This window comes from Coturnix japonica, chromosome 1 (genome assembly GCF_054131305.1).
Source record: "Coturnix japonica strain WE chromosome 1, WE-NBRP24, whole genome shotgun sequence".
Classification (NCBI taxonomy): Eukaryota; Metazoa; Chordata; class Aves; order Galliformes; family Phasianidae; genus Coturnix; species Coturnix japonica.
In genome coordinates, this window is record NC_140663.1 from 76,471,740 (window position 1) to 76,491,636 (window position 19,897).

General features: G+C 44.1%; 2 protein-coding genes across 8 annotated transcripts; both read left to right on the forward strand.

Annotated features, from left to right (window-relative positions):
• Positions 1-10,375, forward strand: SLC19A2 (solute carrier family 19 member 2). 2 transcript variants are annotated; one of them, XM_015875280.3, is made up of 6 exons: positions 8-285; positions 363-968; positions 3,460-3,682; positions 6,476-6,668; positions 7,571-7,712; positions 7,921-10,375. In XM_015875280.3, the coding sequence occupies exons 1-6, from the start codon at positions 118-120 to the stop codon at positions 8,044-8,046; spliced, it is 1,458 nt and encodes a 485-aa protein (XP_015730766.2). In that variant the 5' UTR covers positions 8-117; the 3' UTR covers positions 8,047-10,375. The 2 variants fall into 2 exon arrangements, 1 of the variants encoding a protein (XP_015730766.2); XR_014937870.1 differs by lacking the exon at positions 6,476-6,668 and having other exon boundaries at positions 1-285.
• Positions 10,376-11,339: 964 nt separating this feature from the next.
• CCDC181 (coiled-coil domain containing 181) lies at positions 11,340-19,605 on the forward strand. 6 transcript variants are annotated; one of them, XM_085525139.1, is made up of 7 exons: positions 11,340-11,522; positions 12,489-12,654; positions 15,461-15,621; positions 16,230-17,207; positions 17,918-18,064; positions 18,707-18,861; positions 19,433-19,605. In XM_085525139.1, the coding sequence occupies exons 3-7, from the start codon at positions 15,484-15,486 to the stop codon at positions 19,593-19,595; spliced, it is 1,581 nt and encodes a 526-aa protein (XP_085381265.1). In that variant the 5' UTR covers positions 11,340-11,522; positions 12,489-12,654; positions 15,461-15,483; the 3' UTR covers positions 19,596-19,605. The 6 variants fall into 6 exon arrangements, with proteins under 6 accessions (XP_085381265.1, XP_085381259.1, XP_085381269.1 ...); XM_085525133.1 differs by having other exon boundaries at positions 11,356-11,522; positions 12,565-12,654; XM_085525143.1 differs by lacking the exon at positions 12,489-12,654 and having other exon boundaries at positions 11,365-11,522.
• The last annotated feature ends 292 nt before the right edge of the window (positions 19,606-19,897 follow it).

Genomic DNA, 19,897 nt, shown 5'->3' on the forward strand with positions numbered 1-19,897 from the left:
GCGGCAGGCAGTCCCACCTCCAAAGCACCAGCGAATGGGCTTTAAGAGCGGGGCGGCGGGCCGGCGGCTGGAGGTGCCTTTGGGGAGGGAGGTGACCTCCGAGCCTGCTGTGCCGGCATGGCGGGGCCAAGGGGGGCCCGGCCCGCCAGGAGTGGCCCCGGCTGCTGCTGGGCTCTGCCCACCGCGCTGCTGTGTGGATACGGCTTCTTCTGCAGCGTGCGGCCCTCAGAGCCCTTTCTTACCCGGTACCTGCTGGAGCCGCACAAAAACCTCACCGAGACGCAGGTAGTGGGGCGCCCGGAGCTCTGTATTGCTGTTTGCCGTGGGGTGCTCACCGTCTCTTCTTGTCCCCCTCTCCTCAGGTGTTCAACGAGATCTACCCGGTGTGGACATACTCGTACTTGGCTCTGCTGTTCCCCGTGTTCCTGGCCACGGACTATCTGCGCTACAAGCCCGTGGTGTTGCTGCAGGGCCTCAGCCTCATCATCACTTGGTTCTTGCTGCTCTATGCCCAAGGGCTGCGTGCCTTCCAGCTCCTCGAGTTCTTCTATGGGATGGGTACAGCCACAGACATTGCCTACTACTCCTATATCTACAGCGTTGTGGATGTGGACCTGTACCGCAAGGTCACCAGCTACTGCCGCAGTGCCACGCTGGTGGGGTACACTGTGGGCTCTGTGTGTGGGCAGCTTCTCGTGTCCCTGGCAGGGTGGTCCCTCTTCAGCCTCAATGTCATCTCCTTAACCTCCATCTCCGTTGCCTTTGGCACCGCCTGGTTCCTGCCAATGCCACAGAAAAGCCTTTTCTTCCACCACGCTGCCACCCAGCCATTCAGTTTGGAGATGAAGGTCATGGACTGTAAGAACGGGGCCATCGTGCAGGACCAGCCTGGTGTGCCAAGGGTGCCTGGATGGGAGGATGAAGTCAAAATGCCCTTAAACAGGGAGGAACGTTCAGCAGAGAAAAAGGTGAGCTGCATCCCCATATACCTCATGTGTTTGTGTATATACATGTCCATAGGTACCAAAAGCATCCCTTCGCCTATCCCACTGCTTTACTTATGGCACAGGAAAATCTTCCTGGTTTCCTCTCTCTGGTAGAGCTCAGTAGGCTGCTCCTTGTTTTTCTGAAGTCACTCTGCACCTATCGCTTGGCTTTGGTTAGAGCTCTCTAGCTGTCTATCCAGTGCTATCTATCTATATATCTGTCTATCTATAGCTATCTATCTATCTATCCCCTATCCAACGTTACAAGGTGTATCTCGAGTTGCTGCAAGTTCTGTGCTTGTTCAGATGCAATGTTTGCTTCTAGATATGCCTGTGAATCTCAGAAGAAAGAAACAGATCTTCCTGCACCTGTGTCTTGAACACACACTTGTTCCTCTGAATGTTATGCAAACTGCAGTAATAAGCTGTGTAGCAATTGGATTCTGTCTTATGATCCAGGAAGGAAGCTGTGGTAGTGCTCTGGAGAGCATTTACAGACTGAAGCTGGGTACTTACAGGGGATGGATTGCAGGGAATACCTTTGGTGTTCAGTTTAGTGTATCCTAGTTGTGCACCACAGCTGATGCCAGCAGTGCTGCAGGCTGTGAGTTTGAGCACAGTCAGTGGGGGGGCTCCTGCAGGCTGTTAAACATGTGTTTGTAGCTGGGTGAGGTGTGAGAGAAACTGTGGTGAAACAGGGTGGGCCTGGAGCCCTGGGGAGGGCTGGCATTGCTCTCAGCTATGAGAAGTCATGCTTCTCTGAGAGCAAGGCACAAGGTAGGCACGTCTGCTGCTTTTTTGTTTTCTTTTCTTAAAGGAGGGATGTATGTATCTTTATCTTGCTCTGCCTTCTGCTGGAAAGGAAGGGCAGCAGTGTGGCACCTCAGTGGCGTTTGCACGTGCTTCTGCAAATTTCCTGCTTTTAGGGCAGGAGTGGCTTTGCTGAGGAGATTAAAAGCAAAAGTGTGTTTATCCATGTTCTACTTGCCTGAGTATTTGTTAAATAGGACTGAAGTTCAGTGCTAATAACAATTACAAGATTAATATTACCTCCCTGCCCCTTTTATTTACCGTGGCTCCCACCACCTGTTGCCAGGACTGCTCCAGAACTCATGTTGGGGAAGGTAGGGGGGAAGAATTCAATACCAGCCTGGGGTTGGGTCACACCAGGTGCCAAAATCTGAGGGGCACTGCTGCCTGGCTACAGCCTTAATTAAGGTAATGGCAACCACATTTGATGAATGTACTATTATTTGCACAGCCACTAATGTACAGAAGCACTGCCAGGCAAGGGTGAAGGGGGGGGACTGATGGGGCCTGTCCTGCTTATCAGGCACAAGCCTGCATCAAGCTTGTGTATCAGAGTCTGCAGTGTGTGACAGTCACAATCACTGTTTGATTTCAGTAGAGACATATCAAAATGAGACTTGTGGTTCAAGGGGAGTGATGTGCCGTGGCTCTGTGTGCAGGAGCTCACACCTACAGGTTTCCCTGCAGGGAGTTTCAGCTCACATGGGGCTGGAGATGCAGCTGGAATCAGGGTCTTAACTGAATTACAACCCGTGTGAAGTAACTGTAAGCAGCTCTGGCTACAAAGTGAACGCGTGCTTGCTTCCTCTGCTGATTTGGCACAAAGTGGTGAGGAACGTTATCCCTTGTCACTAAGTCTGATTACTTAAAAGTTGTTTTCAAACCACTTTGTGGGTCTGTTCCTCCCACTTCTCCCTTCTGTGTTCTTTCTAGAAAGATCTGGTAGAGAAAGATTCACCCTGCCTCATCCCCTTTGTCAAAGAACTTCTATGTGCAAGAATTGTTATTTGTGGTGGTGTCTGGAAGGACCTTTCTTCCTCTTTAGATCCTCAGACAATATCTCTCTTCTGAGAGCACTGACTGACATTAACAGGGGTAGAGAGTGGTGCAAGGATGTGCCATCTTTGAATACTTAACCCCTGAATGCTAGTGCTAAGGAAAATTGACTTTTATCTGTGAGGAGAAATACTTCTAAAAATACTGTTACTTGAACTCTTTCCATGCTGATCCAAACTCAGACTTGGTAGGATTTAATAAATGAGTGGTCAGTGATGCTTTTGCCTGTGAGAAATGACTGATTTCTGATCTTGTTCCCTCACAGTAGATATTGTCCCATGTCTCTTCTCTCTGTTACCTGTTAGTCACTCATGAAACACTTCTGGTAACCAGCAGGTACTGCTCTGTAATGAAAGCCAGAAAGGGGAATGGAGGGTGCTTGTGACTGAGGCCTTCGGTCCCATGTAAGGGGTCAGCCCTGGTTAGGGCAGCTATTGGGACCTGTGTGTGGTGGGGAATCCTTGTACATTGCTTGCTGCAGCTTTGTGTCTTAAAGTGGTTCTGCTACTCATCAGTGACCAGACCTCTTGGAAGCTGTAATTTTGCAGAGTAGCCTGAAGTATTTATAAACAGACTAACATTTCCCCTCCCTCTCCAACTTATGCAGGAGCAGAAAGTAGATGCCTTAAAAGTGCTCAAGGATCTCTGGCAGGACTTCCTGCAGTGCTATTCATCTCGGACCATGCTGTGCTGGTCAGTCTGGTGGGCACTGTCTACCTGTGGCTACTTCCAGGTCATCAACTATGCTCAGGGCCTGTGGGAGATGGTGCTGCCTTCTCACAGCACGGAGATCTACAATGGTGGTGTGGAGGCAGCCTCAACATTGCTGGGTAAGTTGCTAACGTAGCTCCTGCTCTGCTGTGAGAAATGTTTTATGTCTCTGACTGTTGCCAAAGCATGCTTTGGAGGTGTATTAGTGTTCCACTACGCATGCAGGAGAGGGAATCTCTGCATTTGACATGAGTCTCCCATGACATGCTTGGCCTCAGGAAGGAAAAGAAATGGTAACAAGGGAAAGTTGGCAAGTGTATGTTTGCAGCCTGAAAGGCCAACTGTATCCATGGGCTGCCCCAGAAGAGGGGTGGCTAGCAGGATGAGGGATGTGATTGTTCCATTCTGCTCTGCTCTCAAGAGGCCCCATCTGGAGTACTTTGTTCAGGGCTGTGAAGACAAGCTAAGAAAGCTGGGCTTGTTCACCTGGAGAAGAGAAGGCTCTAGGGAGACCTCGTTGTATCCTTCTAGTACTTAAGCACTTATAATCAGGAGGGAGACAAGCTTTTTCCATGGTTTGATAGTGACGGACAAGAGGGAATGGTTTTCAACTAAGAGTCCCCTTTAGTTTAGATTTAGATTAGATGCTGGAGGAAGGCTTTTACTCAGAGGGTGGTAAGCCACTAGCACAGAGGAGCTATGGATGTCCTATTCCTAGAGGTGTTTAAGGCCAGGCTAAGCATGACTCTGGGCAGGTTGATTTAGTGTCTGATTTGGTGGTTTGCAGCTGCCCACATCAGGAGGGTTGGAACTTGATGATCTACAAGGTCCCTTCCAACCCAAGCCATTCTGTGATTTTTATGTATAATAGGACTAAGAGGGATCTGAGATGATCATCCAATAACCTGACTTTCTAGGCGGTAATGCATATGCTCTCGCTTCTGTTTTCCTGTTTGAATGTATTTATGAGCAATTTGTTTATCTATGGCTTCACATAAAGGCTATGCTTTTGCCAAAAGCATCTCATTTTGGCCTATCTGTAGACATTCTTTATCATGGGCCAGTGCCTCCAAGCTTTTCTACCTGTTCGTTATTACATTTGAGCTCATCTCACTGGCTCCTCTTTGCACCAACTTTGCTTCATATTTGATTTGAGTTGCATTCTTCTTGAAGATGGATGCCTAGAACAGCATTCTTTATTCAAGGAGGACTCAATCTTGTAGAAGAACATGAATGCGTTTCAATTCTCTCTCTTTACTGGAAGTCTCTGATCTCTGTCCTGGTACATCCCAGATTTTATCTGCCATTGTCATGGCTCTTAGTCATTCTGTGACCAGTTATGAGCAATGTCTGTTTACTTTCATAGAAGATGCTGCTGCTATCCTTGCCTGTACATGTGCTGTTCTGCAGAAGGGTTTGAATAGAGAGTAGTGACTCATATGGCTCTCAGCTTCCTGTCCTGTGCAACATAAATATTATTCTTTCTAGTCAGGTCAATTGACTGTTTAGCCACATTTATGCAGTTTCTTAGGGTTGTGGTAGACCTTCATCAGGCTGAGATGTGAAAACTGAATTGGCTATACACATCTAATTGCTGGACACAGGTTGTATATGTTGCTATGATAAGGCTGGTATAATATTGAGCATTATATGGAGTACAACTTTGAGTTGTCCCTCGATCTCCAGAATGAGACACAGAATGTCTCAGAGTTAATGAGATGATGGAAAGAAGGCTCTAGGATCTAACTTTTTGTATCTTAGTGTTTCTCTACTAGGGAGAGCCAGGCTTTCAAAGAGCAAAATCAATCAGGTAGTGTCACAGCAGGCACTAAGAAGAGTTTGGGTTGGGGTGAATATGTTCTTTTTCCAAGGCAAAGAAAATTACCTTTTCTTTCTGCAAGATTATTGTGAGTTCTGACAGGATTGCAGGCTTATGCCCTGACAAAGAGCCTCTGTGTTTTGAGATGTTTCTAAGAGAACAGTCCAGTTGAGGGCTACGAAGCCTAAATGCTGCAGTGCAGCACTTCTGTATGGTGATCAAATACTGAATACAACCCTGTTTTCCAGAGCTCTACAGTAAACCTCCCTTTATCAGTATGCTGTTTGTCTAGTTCACTGTAGTGACACAGGAGCTGCATTACAATATTGGTTGCTCTTTGACTTGTTTGCAAAACAAAGCCTACTTCAAATAGGGATTTTCTTGTAATAGATATTGGTTTCTCAGTAGTTACAGCTGTAGCAGTGCGTGAAACATTCCTTGCCTGCTGTTTGAGAAGGGCATATTTCATGCCACTCGTCTTGGAATCTGGTTTGTCCCAGCTCTGCCTTTCTAAAATCCAGCAGGATCTACAGACCTGTTCTGGTTATAAAGGCCTGTTTGTGCAGTTAGTGGTAAGATTTCTTTTCCTTTTTTATGGCCTCAATAGTTTGTAATGAAATTTTGTCCTTTTAGATCTGGGTTTGATCCCATGTTCTTACTTAATGAGCACAGTGGGGAGATGACAGTAAGTGTAGGTTTTCCTGCCTCCTAAATGTGAGTTCTACCAAAGTGGGTATATACCCAGTGAATACAGACCCTAAAGCACCACAATGCTGTTAACGGGGTGCTTCTGTGAAGCCGTGTTTGTTTCTGTTGCCTGGTTGACAGCACTTCTATGATCAGAGCAACTATGGTCTGAGTCACGAGATTGCTGTGCTTATGAAGCCAGGGAGGAGATTGCAGGAGGAGTCAGTACTGACCTATTTTGTTTTTCCCCATAAGCATAAATAGGTGCTTAGAGCTGCTAAGATGTGCACATTAATGTCTTCCACTTCACTTGTATTTAGCTAGTAGAGGCCAAACAGCTCTTAATACTGTGTCCAAGTTGTTCCAAGTGCAGTAACTAACAGTTCTGCTTTCCTTCCCCTCACAGGAGCTGTTGCAGTATTTGTTGTGGGTCACATAAAAACATCCTGGGCCATGTGGGGTGAAGTGGCACTTGCCCTGTTCTCCTTTCTTATTGCTGCTGCTGTATATATTATGGACACTGTTCACAACATCTGGGTGTGCTACGCATCTTATGTTGTCTTCAGAATTATTTACATGCTGCTAATCACAATAGCGACGTGAGTATATACATACATAATATATATATATATATATATATATATATATAAATGTAAATTGCTCCCAAGGCTACAACTGCTGTGAAAGCTAACCTATATTCTATGTAAGCAGCGTTTCACTCACCCTGATTCAGGAAATCCGTTGCAAGGGTTTGTGCTGTGATTCAAGTTGGAAATGAGGCCCAATGGTGTGTATTTTGCTAGAAGTGTGCCTAGGTCAAATGGCTTTATTTTAAAAATATCTTTAAATATTTAGAAATATATTTTTCTACATGTTTAAATATCAGTGCTTCTTGCCAGGGGAATCTAATTCTGTAAACATGGCTGGGGCGAAGCGTTTTCCATGAGGAAAGAACAATACTTCATCCATATTATGGGGTCAGTTTTCCCTACCATGTGCTGGAGAAGACTTCTTCAGTGTCACCCTTTGCTTTGAGGAGGTAAACAGAGCTGTTGTTGAGCTTCCATACCCAGTGCTGTGTGACAGCCCAGGTACTTTGGAGGGGAGATGGTAAAACTGGGAACTGCAAAGGGATTTCTGTTTAGGATTCTGCAGGGGGTCATGGCCCACACTGAGGTAGGCTGATGCTTAGAGGCTGCCAACAGTTTTTGAGATGAGAGGGCATTGTACCTGTTCAGACTGCATCAGATGGATCTGCTTCAGTAAGACTGAAACCCACAGGCCTCCCACAGTATCTGTAGCTTTTTAGATGTCTCTGGAGTCTCCACTAGTGTGACCTGATCCTATTTAGACAAGTATACTACCAGTGCAAGCTAATTTAACAGTAGAAAACATGTAGCTCCTCAGGTTGCCTAGGTGTTTTAAATGAAAATGTTCCTCCAAGTCTTACATTTCTCTTCTTCTTCTTCATCTTTCTTCTTAACCATCCCTGTCTTTCCAGGTTTCAGATTGCTACAAATCTCAGTGTGGAGCGGTATGCTCTGGTGTTTGGGGTAAACACATTCATTGCCTTAGCACTTCAGTCTTTACTCACGTTGATTGTCGTGGATGCCAGCGGGCTTGGGTTGGACATCTTCACCCAGGTATGACAAGACTTTTCTTTACTGGTGGGAGGGAGGAAAGTAAAACAGGCTGTGAAGTCTCTCAGCCACCTGTTTCTGGGGCAAGGGTTTGCTGATAAAGAAATGCTTACTAATTCCTAACATTTAAGAAAGAAGCTCATGAATTAACCTTCTTATATGATTAGTAACTGTTTTGCTTAGTCACTTTTTTTCCTTCTCTTCTCTGCAGTTCCTGATTTATGCATCTTATTTTGCGGCTATCTCCCTGGTGTTCTTGGGCAGTGGATTATACAGTATTATGAGAGCACACAGAAGACAAGAGCAGGTGCAAAACAGATCTCCTGAAAGCTGTTAGTGCACTACACGAAGACTCTGTGGCCACGTATGAAGACAGAGGTCTGTTTTTAATCCCTGCCTTTTCTTCCCAAGGCAGCCATCTTGATGGTACTTGATCCACGTTTATACTATATTAGTAGTACGCTTTAGAATGTAAATGTATTAGGTCTTACTTATGTAAGAACGAGTATCTTCTTTCTAAAATGCCTTTTGTTCTTCAGTTGCATGTTTGAGATGTGCAATGAAGAACAAACCTCAAAAAAAATGAAAGCCTTGGGAGGTTTTAGTCTAAGGCTCTGCACCTGGAGGGTGCCGTTGAAAAGGCAGCTTTAGGATTGCCTGGTCAGCCACTATTCTTTCCTATTGTTAAGATGCTGCTGCATGAAGGGTGTGTTCATAGACTTCTTTCTGCAGAGACCTGGGCCAAGGAGAGGTGGTGGCCTTAGGCCTGTGCTCTGCAGCATAGTTCTCACTGTGCCTGCCCTGTGATGCTGGATGCTCTGTTTTGAGCACTCTCACACTTCAGTTTCTGCATACGCACATGCTCGCTTGTACTTTCTGCTGTTTGTCTGCCATCTCTGCTGTCAGATCTTTCTACAGCCAATAGTCTTACCTCTCTAAAAGCTTAACCGTGTCCTTGGGCAACTTGTGGCAGCACTGAATTGCTGTCAGCAATGCTACTTCTGCTGTGAAGGCCTGTGCCCAAGGGAATGTAAAGCTATAGGGGAACCCTAGAGGGATCCATTTACAAGTGGACTAGATGCTGGTCTACAGAACCACTTGATGTCCTTGCCTTTGTCCTCTAGGGTTGCAGATTCTTGCAGTTGTAGGAGTCACTGATCCATAACCCTGACAGCTGGGCTGTCTCAGTGGAACAGTGGATGTGAGTGCACCATTGGAGGGGGAAGGTGACTTGTAAGATTTTTAAGCTGTTCTTTGTAACCTCAGAATTGTGACTGCAGTTACTGTGTTTACTTCAGTTACTTTATTTAACAGAATGAACACCTGAGGTTTTGGGAAATGCTGATTAACTGCTGTCACTCCTTCCCTCTTTAAAGCACCTTTGTTTTTGGTGGGACTGCATCCACTAGTTCTGCTTCATCTTTCCACTTGAGCAGAAAGAACAGAATATTTGTGGGAGAAGTGGGTTTTTATTTTCTTTTGTCTGGTCTTGACAATTTGAGTCTTGCCTCATACCTGGCTTTTAATATAATTTATTTGTTCCTTATTGCTTTAGCACCACCAAGGAGTTACTCAGAGCTGACCTAGACTTGGGTACCTGGGTACTCAGGCACCATGACCAGCACAGCTCTGTGGGCATGTCCTGTATGTTGTCCCTGTTGCTGTGCAGGTTGTGGTTTTAAGCATACGGAAGAACTGGCAAGGGAGAACATGTTGTACAGTCTGCTTCTTTTCCATGCCTACTCCTTGTGCAGCTGGAGTTATTCCAGTCGGCCTAAAGAGGCAACTTCATTTTATTGCTTGGTCTGTCTTGTGCTGTGGAGAGCTCACCGTTTTTTCATTTGTGTGAGCCTCAGTCTTAACCACACAAAGTGAATGACTAACACGTTTGAGATATGTTCTTGGGGGTCTGTGGAGCTCTTCCAGGCTGGCTGCACAAGGAGATCTCTCCAGAGCTTCATAGTGCCAGCAGCCCACCTCCTGAAGTGTCTTCAGGGCTCAGCTGTAGTGACGCTGACACACATAAATTTAACTGCCTTATCCTGAGATAGAAACTTGAAGCCATCTATGCATATATCCTGTTCTTTAATGTATTGAAAAAAAACTGAAGCTGTGAAGTCTAGCTGACAGGCTGCCTTGAGAAAGGAGTAGAAAGAGCATTTCCTGTCCTTTGGGCTCCTTGGGCTGATGGCAGCTGTGACATGAGATGAGGCATGGATACATGGCACTTGTATCAAGTGACTGAAAGAAGCAGCTTAATTTTACTGTTTTTCTTACAGAGAATAAATATTTGATGGGGAGCAACCCAGTTATTTAAAAAAAAAAAAACCCAAAAAACAAAAACAAAAACCAAGTCAATAGCTATGAGTTACAGCAGTAACAATGACTTTTTTCCTACCAAAGTAATGAAATTGTGTGGTAACTGTAATAGAGCAGCATGCTACACTGTGTACATCTTCAGGCTTGTCAAAGTATGAAGGATATATCTGGATGTCCTTATGCTGTGCTGCTGGTGTGGTGATGAGATGCCAGTGGCTGATTGCAGCTGTACACAGAATTACTGATGCCTATGAAATTCCATAAGCATGTTGATGCTGTTGGGAGGACCTGTCCAGCTTGTTTCTATTTGAATAGATATTTTTGTTAAATAAAACTTTTTCAGGATATCATGTGTGGTTGGTGTCTTTGTATTGTTATCCTGCTAATCCATAGTATTGCTTCTGCCATTTAACTTTTGCAGGTTGTCTTGAGTATCAAAAATATGGACAAACCATGCAAAGAGAACCAAGTCTTAAAGATGATGATATTTGACTGTTTTGTGTAGGTTTGCAGTATTCTGTGCAAGTGTCCTGTGTCTTGCCTTGGGGTTCCTTAGTTGCTGAGCAGTTCAGAAATCTCTGTAGTTCAAGTATGGACTGGTGCAGTTGGGGGAGAAATGTGGTGGTGCAGAGTAACTGTGGGCAGGATGCACAAGCCTCATTAAGGTTGGCTGTAAAGGAAAGCAGGTGTGTTTACAATGAAGGAAGACCTTTCTATTTACATCATCTGGATAACAAAATTGAGGTTCTAAGGAAGAAACACTATAGATGTCCTGTCCTGGCAAACCCACACTTAATTACATTAGGAATCTGTCCCTGTGTTGTGCTTCTGGAAGAGATGACTGCTACATGCTAGTGCAGGCTGGGCTGAAGGGGGAAGTACTCTCTGAGCTACCAGTCTGTAGCTAGGTGTGGGGAGTAGCCAACAAGCCTTCTGCAGGGCTTGTTAAGAGGAGAAAAAAAAAAATAGGTGACTGGGGAGAGTGTGTGTGTGTGCTAAGAAAAAATGCAGCTCTTGCAAGTATTTCTTTGAGAGCCTTATTGCTGAGGCAGGATGGATGTAACTGTCAGTATGTCAGATGTGAATTTCATTCTCTGGGTGAACAGGGATGCCAGCCTTAGCTTCTTGAATAAGCAGGGGATTAAAATCTATGCTTGCATAAAGCAGGGGACTAATTAATAGCTTAGATAGCAAAGCATTACATTTCAAGGCAGATTCAAGCGTTTCAAGTCTCTGGTGCTGATGAAAGGTGCTGTGACAAGAATCCTGATGCTGCTTCTCGCCTGTGAGCAAAGCAGGTCCACGTGAACCATGGCAAATCCCCCTTGCTCCTCCCATCTCACGCTGCCACAGTGATAGCTGAGAAGGAACGTCAAGCTACTGCCACGAACTGGATTAATGCCTTAGCAGCAGGTGTGGTTTGATAGGGGTGAGAGAAATACCACGCGTGGCTGAGCTGCTTCCCTGGGACGTGGTGGCTGGTACCCTGTTCAGGTAAGTGTTAAAACTGAGTCTGTGCATCCTATGTTGGGTTTGCTGAGGTCCTTAGCATAGCTCCTGGGCTTCTGGTCCTTATTAATGGGAGAGGCTTGTGTCCAAAAGATAAGGGATAGCAGGAGCTGCTAGAGGATGCAGTGCAGCAGGCAGCACCCAGTGCTGTGCCCCTGGGCTGTCATTAGACTTGAGGGCCTGCCAATGTGCTGCAGGGTTGCATTAAAATTTGCTGAGGCTGTGTGTGTGTAAAGCAGGGGCTGTTCTGTCTGTGCTTTCAGGGAAGGGAAGGGCTCTGCACAGATGTGATTACGTTTTCTACTTTATTTGCACAATAGTAGCTGATAATCGGGAAGGAAAGAGAGATTTTAGTTATAAAAGAGGATAGGGGGCTAGCAGCCCTGGATCCTATATATACCTAGTGACTCTTGACTTAGTCAGGTGCCTCCTACAAAAGGTGTGACCATGCTTGTTCAGTGGTGCTCTAAAGGTGTCACACAGCCTTCCTCTGTTAAGCATGCTTGCCCTGAATAAATTGGTGTTTCCTAAATGCGATATCTCGTGCATTAGTGACACAAAAAAGAGCAACCGGCGTGTCTGAAGCCTGTCCCTGGAGTGCTGCACTGCTCAGCTATTGTTTCCATTGCATTTCTTCACAACTGTGTTGTGTTGTAGTTCCGTCATAAAGGGAACATCTGAAGATGTAAACTTAATGACATACGGGTTCAAAAACATATGCATGTTTTCAGATTGATCTTGAAATATAATTACATATTCATTATGAGGCATCAAAGCTTGATCTTCATGCAGTTGAGTCTAATCTTTGTCTTACAATCAGGTTGACTTGTAATTAGAAGAATAAAGCATCTCTGGTGAATGAAAAGGGCGGCACTTCTTTGTAAGATGAAGGGTGTGCTTGTAGTAGAAAAGCACAAAGAGAACTGGGGCAATATCAAAGCTTTATTTTAGATGCTATGAACTTATCTATGCCACCTTTCTGTAAATGTGGGAAAATGAAACTCTGGAGTGTCATCTTCACATACAGGCTATCTGCCTGACTCTGCATGAGGCTGGTGACTGACATTTTCATTACTGCAGTGGAGACCACCATCAGTAAGGCAAAGCATTATCTGAGGTAAGTAATGGGGGCCCTTCCTTCCCATTGAGGAGGCATTTGGCCTTCTGGTGTAGTTCTAGGCTGTCACTTTCAGCTTTGTTAGGCCTTTTTAAATCAAAACAGGGCTCTACTGCTGTGTTGGGAATAACCAGCTGCATGCCAGGACATCTCCTTCTCCCACCTATGCCCACTGTGCTGCTGTGGCCCCAGCCTCCATGCCAGCAGGAACCCGCAGTGAGGTGTGGGGAAGCATCATGCTCTACAAGGGGAAGTGACTTGAGGGTGGCTGGGCCTGCAGCTTGGTGGGGCTGGTGGGGATCACAGAATCACAGAATGACCTGGGTTGGAAGGGACCTCAAGGATCATGTAGTTCCAACCCCCCTGCCTGGCAGGGCCACCAAACATACACATTTACTAGATCAGGTTGCCCAGGGCCCCGTCCAACCTGGTCTTGAACACCTCCAAGGACGGGGCATCCACAACCTCCCTGGGCAGCCTGTTCCAGGATCTAACCACTCTCCTAGTAAAGAACTTCCCCCTAACATCCAACCTAAATCTTCCCTCTTTTAACTTAAAACCATTTCCCCTAGTCCAGCTATTATCAGCCCTTTCGAACAGTTTACGCCCCTCCTGAGAGTAAGTTCCCTTCAGGTATTGAAAGGCTGCAACGAGGTCACCCAGAAGGCAATTTATTTAGGATTGTTTATTTATTAGTTCACATTTCAAAGTTATAGGGCTGACGTATGATTGATTAACACAGAGGGGCACCTCCCCAGAGGCTTAGCACTAACAAACGTTCCTGTTTGGACACCACGGTTTTCAGCTCTGATCAAAGTACTTATTGCCGGGTCGGGGCATGAACGATGCAGCGCCAAAGCTCGAGCTGCAGGCAGGCAAACCGGAGCCAAACAGCACCGGAACGCCCTGTTTTGCCCAGCGGGCCGCCATGCTGTCCCCATAGCGACGGGGCGACGGCGGTTGTGGAAGGAGTTTGGTCCTCGGGGGCCACCATCGACGGCCACAGTTGTTGCGTGGTGGGGGGGGAAGATGCCATGGCAACGCTGACAGCGCCGCGCCGGCCCGAGCCGCGCTGTGTGCACCTGCGTGGGCTGTAGGGGAGGGCCTGAGGCCCCAGGGGCCTCCGCTGGTGTGACAAGGGGTAACGGCTTTAAACTACATTTACATTACGCTTTAGAGACCGTTGTCATGTAGAGGGAGGTGGGACCCTGGTATAGGCTGCCCAAAAAAGGTTGTGGGTGCCCCATCCTTGTGGGCTTTGAAGGCTGGGTTTGGTGGGGCCCTGGGTAGCCTGAGCTGGTGGGGGGTGAGGGTAGGATGTGGATGAGCATTAAGGGCCATTAATACCAACCCAGCCTTTCTATGAAGCTGAAGACCTGAGGTTCCCTAAAAACTTATGGACCCTTTGGAAGCTGAGTGCTTTTAATTCTTACTTCATAATTCCCTGAACAGAACAGGAGCTGGTTCAGGGTCTTCTGGAACAGGGTTGTTGAGCTAAACTGTGTTCTTCAGCCACAATTGCATCATGCTATGACAGAAGAGGTTGAACTGACGCTGCCCTCCTTTGTTATACGCATCATAAAAAAAGAAAAAAGGAAAATAATTTTCACTATTAAGCAGCAGAGACTGTTGTGAATGTGTCTTGTTAAAGGCACGATTCAGCTTTCTACCTTTTAAAACTGCTTAACCATAATTATGAAGAAGTGTAGGAGGAATAGTTCTTTGTGCTGAGTATGTCCTAGAGTAAGGTAGCCTCTGTTACGAACTTAGGTATGTGTCACTACCCACAGCAAAAGAGTTTGTGAAGGAAGGGGCTTTTCCAAGCAAAAAGGTTTGTGTCTCTCATGAGAAGAGGTGCAGGTAAAATGTAATGGAAATAGATGTAGCACAAACTGTAAAAAGAACAGAATCAGCTGTCTGGTCTGTGTCTCCACACACCTTCAGCCCTTTTGTGTCTTTACATGGGAGTGAATGATTCCAGGCAGGAACCATGGCATCCAGACAGGAGCCATAGACACCTATGTGCTGTGCAGTCCAAAGACTGCTTAAAAGATTCCATCTTTGTGGTGGCTTATCTTCAGTTTTGTCATGAGTTTGACTATATCCAGCTTAATCAACTGGCTACTGTTTCCCATCATTACCCTTTTCAGTCATTTAAATCAGAACAGAATCTTTTTTCTGGTGGTCTCACTTAGTGTCTGACTTCCTGATCCCAAATATTAGTGGAGATAACACAGTGTGAATGCTGGCTGCTTGTATATGTTTGGTAATAGTAGCAGAAGGCTCCTGCTCAGTCAGTGAACGTCTTCTCATTTTAATAGAAGCTTTTTGACGGCTCCTTCTCTTTTAAGGCATGACATAGATCTTCTAGAATCCCACAGCTTTATTATGTAATTTAAGATAGGTTAAAGGAGAGGGGGGGAAGACAGGTAAAGAGCAGTGCTTAGGATGTAGAACCCACCTGGGAGCACAGAAAGCTTGTAACACTTCTGAAAATGAGAAAATAGTGATCTTTTTGTTAAATAAGGAGAATGCCAGTTAGGAGACGGTGTGTTTTTCTCTAAAGTCGGTAAGAGATATGCTGAGTATGTCACCTTGCCTTGTTTTTTGACTCAAATCTTCCTTCTCTTAATTAGAGCTAGAAAGCCCAAAGCCATTCATATTTTAAAATCATCTTTAGTTCAGAGGTGCTGTGGCAATGCCTTACATGGTTGTACTGATACTGCTCACAAGTTTGATGTAGGTTCCAAGGGAGATAGCCATGTTCTGTGCTGGAGTTTTAAAACTTTTTTTCTTTCTTTCATAGCATTACTCTACCATAGAACCAAAATGAGTGACAATGAAGACCAAGGTGGGCAGGAAAACATGGATGATTTAACAGAAAGAGAAGAATATGAGGATGACTTTGAAAAAGGCCTTGAATGGCTAATTAATGAAGAGGAAAAGGAAAACCTTGGTGAAGGAGAGGTATTTGTTAAATTAAATATTAGTAGTCTCTTATTTAGAATGCCAAAAGAGTATGTGTTAGGAATACTAAGCCCTAAATTCAGTGTGGTTTGAGATGTATGGATAAGCTTGCTGAGATCTGACAAGGAAGATTATTTGGAATGACAGCAGAAATTAATCCAGTGACCTGGTTAGTTCGCTTACAGTTGTCTTAAAACAAAGAATTAAGTGCTCATTGAAAATGTGTTTGGTACAAAAGTACTTCTGCTTCCAGTGCAGGCTCCTTTGAGTGCTTGTGCAGCATGTTGCTCTGTTGCACATCATCACTGATTGCTTCAATATTCAAGCCATGGTTAGCTATGCTTCGCATATCTATCTATCTATCTATCTATCTATCTATCTATCTATCTATCTATCTATCTATCTATCTATCTATCTATCTATCTATACGTATTCATGGAAAAAATGTTATTAGTGCCAAAAAAGCTATTTGTTAAGATGTTCTCTATTTGATTGCCTCTTTTAAAACACGTGTAGTTAGTGCTGCTTTTCTCTTTCACTTTTTCTTTTCTGTTTCTTGGATACTATTTGTTGTTGAGAGAATAAATTGAGATAGCTTATTTTTTCAGACTCCTGAAAAGAAAGAAGATGACATTGAGGAGGAATATGATGAAGCTGCGGCGACCTTTGAGGAAGACTATGAGAAAATGGAAAACAATCCAGATGGGCTTCCAGAAGAAGGCATAGATGTGAAAGTGAAGCACTGTGAGGAAGAAAGTTTGGTGTCTGGATCTGACATAAAAGAAGGAGACCAGGTTTCTGATACTGATAGTGAATGCTCTATCCAGGAATCCAAGCTGGAAAACCAGCAGGAGCTGGATGAGGAAGTAGATGAAGAAATAAAGCGTTATGTCTTGGAAAAGATTGAGGAAGCCAACAAACTGCTGGAGAATCAGGCTCCTGTAGGTGAGAACAGAGAGCGGAAATTAAAATTTAAGGATACGTTGGTGGATCTTGAAGTTCCTCCTCTTGAAGATGCTGAAATTTATAAAACAGACCTTGCAGGAGGAGGTGATGTTTCAATGCAGCTGTCTCAGTTGCATATTTCTAGTGATACAGGACCAGAAAGCGCATCAGTTTCATTACCTGCTGGCAAGAACGAGGAACAGAAGAATGGTAAAGTCCTAGTGGAAAAAGATGGAAAGTTTGAACTCTTAAGTTTACGTGATATCGAAAGCCAGGGCATTTTGCCCCCAATAAGTGTTTCTTTCACTGACATTGAAACTCAACGTACATCTCCAAAACCCTCTCACCTCAGTTCTTCTGGCACCGTCTCTCGAATGAAGGAAGTACATCCAGTAAGAGCAGGCGTACGTTCTTTTTCTCCTGCTGCAGAAGAGTGTGCCTTTTTGCCTAGGCCTCCGTCTAACCCTAAACATCGCCCAAATTCTGCTATCAACGCTGCAAGAGGTCTGGGAAAACGGAAGGCCCCACCAAGATCACAGTCTGCAAGTGTGCCCTTGAGAAGTTCCACTTACTGCCTCTCTCCCAGACAAAAAGAACTACGGAAGCAGTTAGAACAAAGGAAGGAAAGACTGAGGAAAGAGGTAAAGATACAGAGGCAACAAGCAGATCACGATGACCATCACATTCCTCTGCTTCATAAACGCCACGTGTTCACAGCATTTACTCTGTTGTTTCATGATAAAAGAGGCAGTCATAATATTCATTCTCTGGAGTTTGTGCAGAATCTCTTAAAATTCCTTTCATTTTCTTAAAGAAAACCAAAGCACAACGGAGCTATAGATAATGGCATAGGATTATACCTAGATCACATGAGAAACAAAGTATTTATTAAATCAGCCTGTCATAAATAGGTTTTCTTTTGCTTTTTTATACTTATAGCTTTTGCTCATTGGCTCATTCTAAATTCTATTGCAAACCCATTATTTACTGAAACATTGTATGTGGTATCACATCTACACTGCAGTGTAATCTGTGGAGAAAGCTAACATAACCACAGTCATGTAGGTGCCTGTTTGTGTGCTGATGAAGCAGGTAATAGACAACTCTCGTATGGGAGAGTGTTTATTACAGGGTCTTTAATAACAGGGCTGCTTTGCTTTGGTGATACAAATGTGATATTATTGCAGCTAGATTGTACCTACTAGCTACAGTCTGGTTATCCCTTTTTCATCAATATTTTTGTCAGAATATAATTCAAATTACTTATTGTCCATTGTGACAATAAGGCCTTTGCAGATTAAGGCAGTCGTTTTAACAAGTAAAGCTTTATTTGCTCTTACTTTCATACAAGGAAGAAGAATGGAAAAAAGAGCAAGAAGAACAGAAAAGAAGGGAGAATGAGATGGTGTTTAGAGCCTGGCTACAGAAGAAGAAAGAACAAGCGCAAGAAGAAAAGCGAATTCGTCGTGCAAAGGAGCTAGAAAACTTGAACAGCAAAGTAAGGTCACCCTAATGTATTGGGATTGGGAGCCATATTGATCTGGTTCTATTTGTAAGCTTGTGCTCTTAGCTAAGTCTATGAAAATGGGCAGTGATGGGAAGTTTTTCTGTCATACTGCTTGCAGGAAAGAACTAGACTGACTTGCATGTTCTGAATGGTTCTGCCTGGCAAGTTGGCTCTTATCATACAGGCTCCATTTGTGAACTTAGCCACAATAAAATCACAGGAGATGCAGTGATGCCCTTTTTGTTTAGCAAGTGGATGACTTGATTGAGCCCAGCTGTGAGCAAGCCAGAAAATTCTTTTAAGTTTATTCCTTACCATCAGAACTTGTTGGCAACTGCCTAATGCATGTGGCCTGAGCAGAGAATAATGATTCAGATGCTCTTCTGTGTTGTAACAATGAGCTTCAATTTAGCTTTCAATTTAGCTGAGAAAGCTAAATTCTGTATTTTTTATAACATGCTGCTTTGAATGCTTGCTCATGTATTTATTCCACGACATGTAAGCAAGCATCCATATGCTGTAAGTTTCTCTAATTTCAATGAGAGATGACAGCAGAGTGATGAAATTATAGGAGTACAATTACTATAAAGGTTGTTTAATGATGACCCCTGGGCATATGTCTTATTTAAATAGGAGAGAAACAGGAATCCAGAAGAAGCGTACAGGTTATGGCTTAAAAAAAAGCACCAAGAACACATGAAAGAAAAACAAATAGAAATTTTGAGACGGCAGGAAGAGGGAATTACATTTTTTCCAAGGACAGAGGAATGCAACAGAGCTTTTAAAGAGTGAGTAAAATCCTATGGAATCCATTTGGAAAATAACATAGTTTGTATACTCAGACTCTCATTTTGTGGAATGTTGTTACTGCTGGTCTTTTTTAATTACTACGTATATATATGTGTATAATACGTACATACATACAACAAAATTATGTATCAACATTGCAAAATAGTGTTGTTTGCTGTTTGGAAGTAGTTTTTCAGAGTCTGAGCTGAAATAACAAACTGCTTCTGCTAGAAAAGGGAGATCCTTCTTCCTTACCCCTTCTTGCCTATTGTAGAGCAGTCTTGTGCTGATTCAGCACATTGAACAGGTAGAAAGTTAATCTGTGAAGGCATTTTTTAATTGAATCAGCTCAATAGAAGGAGATATAGGGAAATGTGGGTGCAGCACCAGGAGTGCTGGGATGAAGCAGTGCCTCCCATGTTTGGGACAGATGGGCTTTTAGATTGACTTGGCTGTAGCACCTTTATCATGAAGGACTAGAGGGCTCTATTTAAATGAGGCCAAGTCTCCTTTGAATGGATGGAATAAAATTTTCAGTTTTATCTGTCAGTCGTGTTTTTCTCTCTACAGATGGCTAAAAAGAAAGAGAGAAGAACAGCGAGCGGAAGAACTGGCGGCTAAAGAGACAGTAAGGCAGCTTAGATTAGAAGCCAGAAGAGCAAAACAGATGCAGAACATCCACAGCATTAGTTCGGAGCCTCGATCTTTTCGCTTCAGAGACAATTACTATTGAAAATTTGGAGGTAACCACTGAGTTCTTTGGGGACAGCCCTCTTAGTTTTTATGGCTTGAACTACTGCTCTTTCTAGCTACCGACTTTGTGGTGTTTTTAAAGCTTTCTAGCAAATCCAACAGTCCCCTTCACTGACAATGGTTTTACTACTTATTTATAATTAATATTGTTGAAAAGCCTGCTTTGATGCACAACTCAGGGATCTCCTTGGTTCGACCAAATCAAATAGCAAGATCTATTTGTGAGGGTGGCAAATATGTATTTCCTTTTAAAAGGCACTTTATACTGAACTCCACCATGAA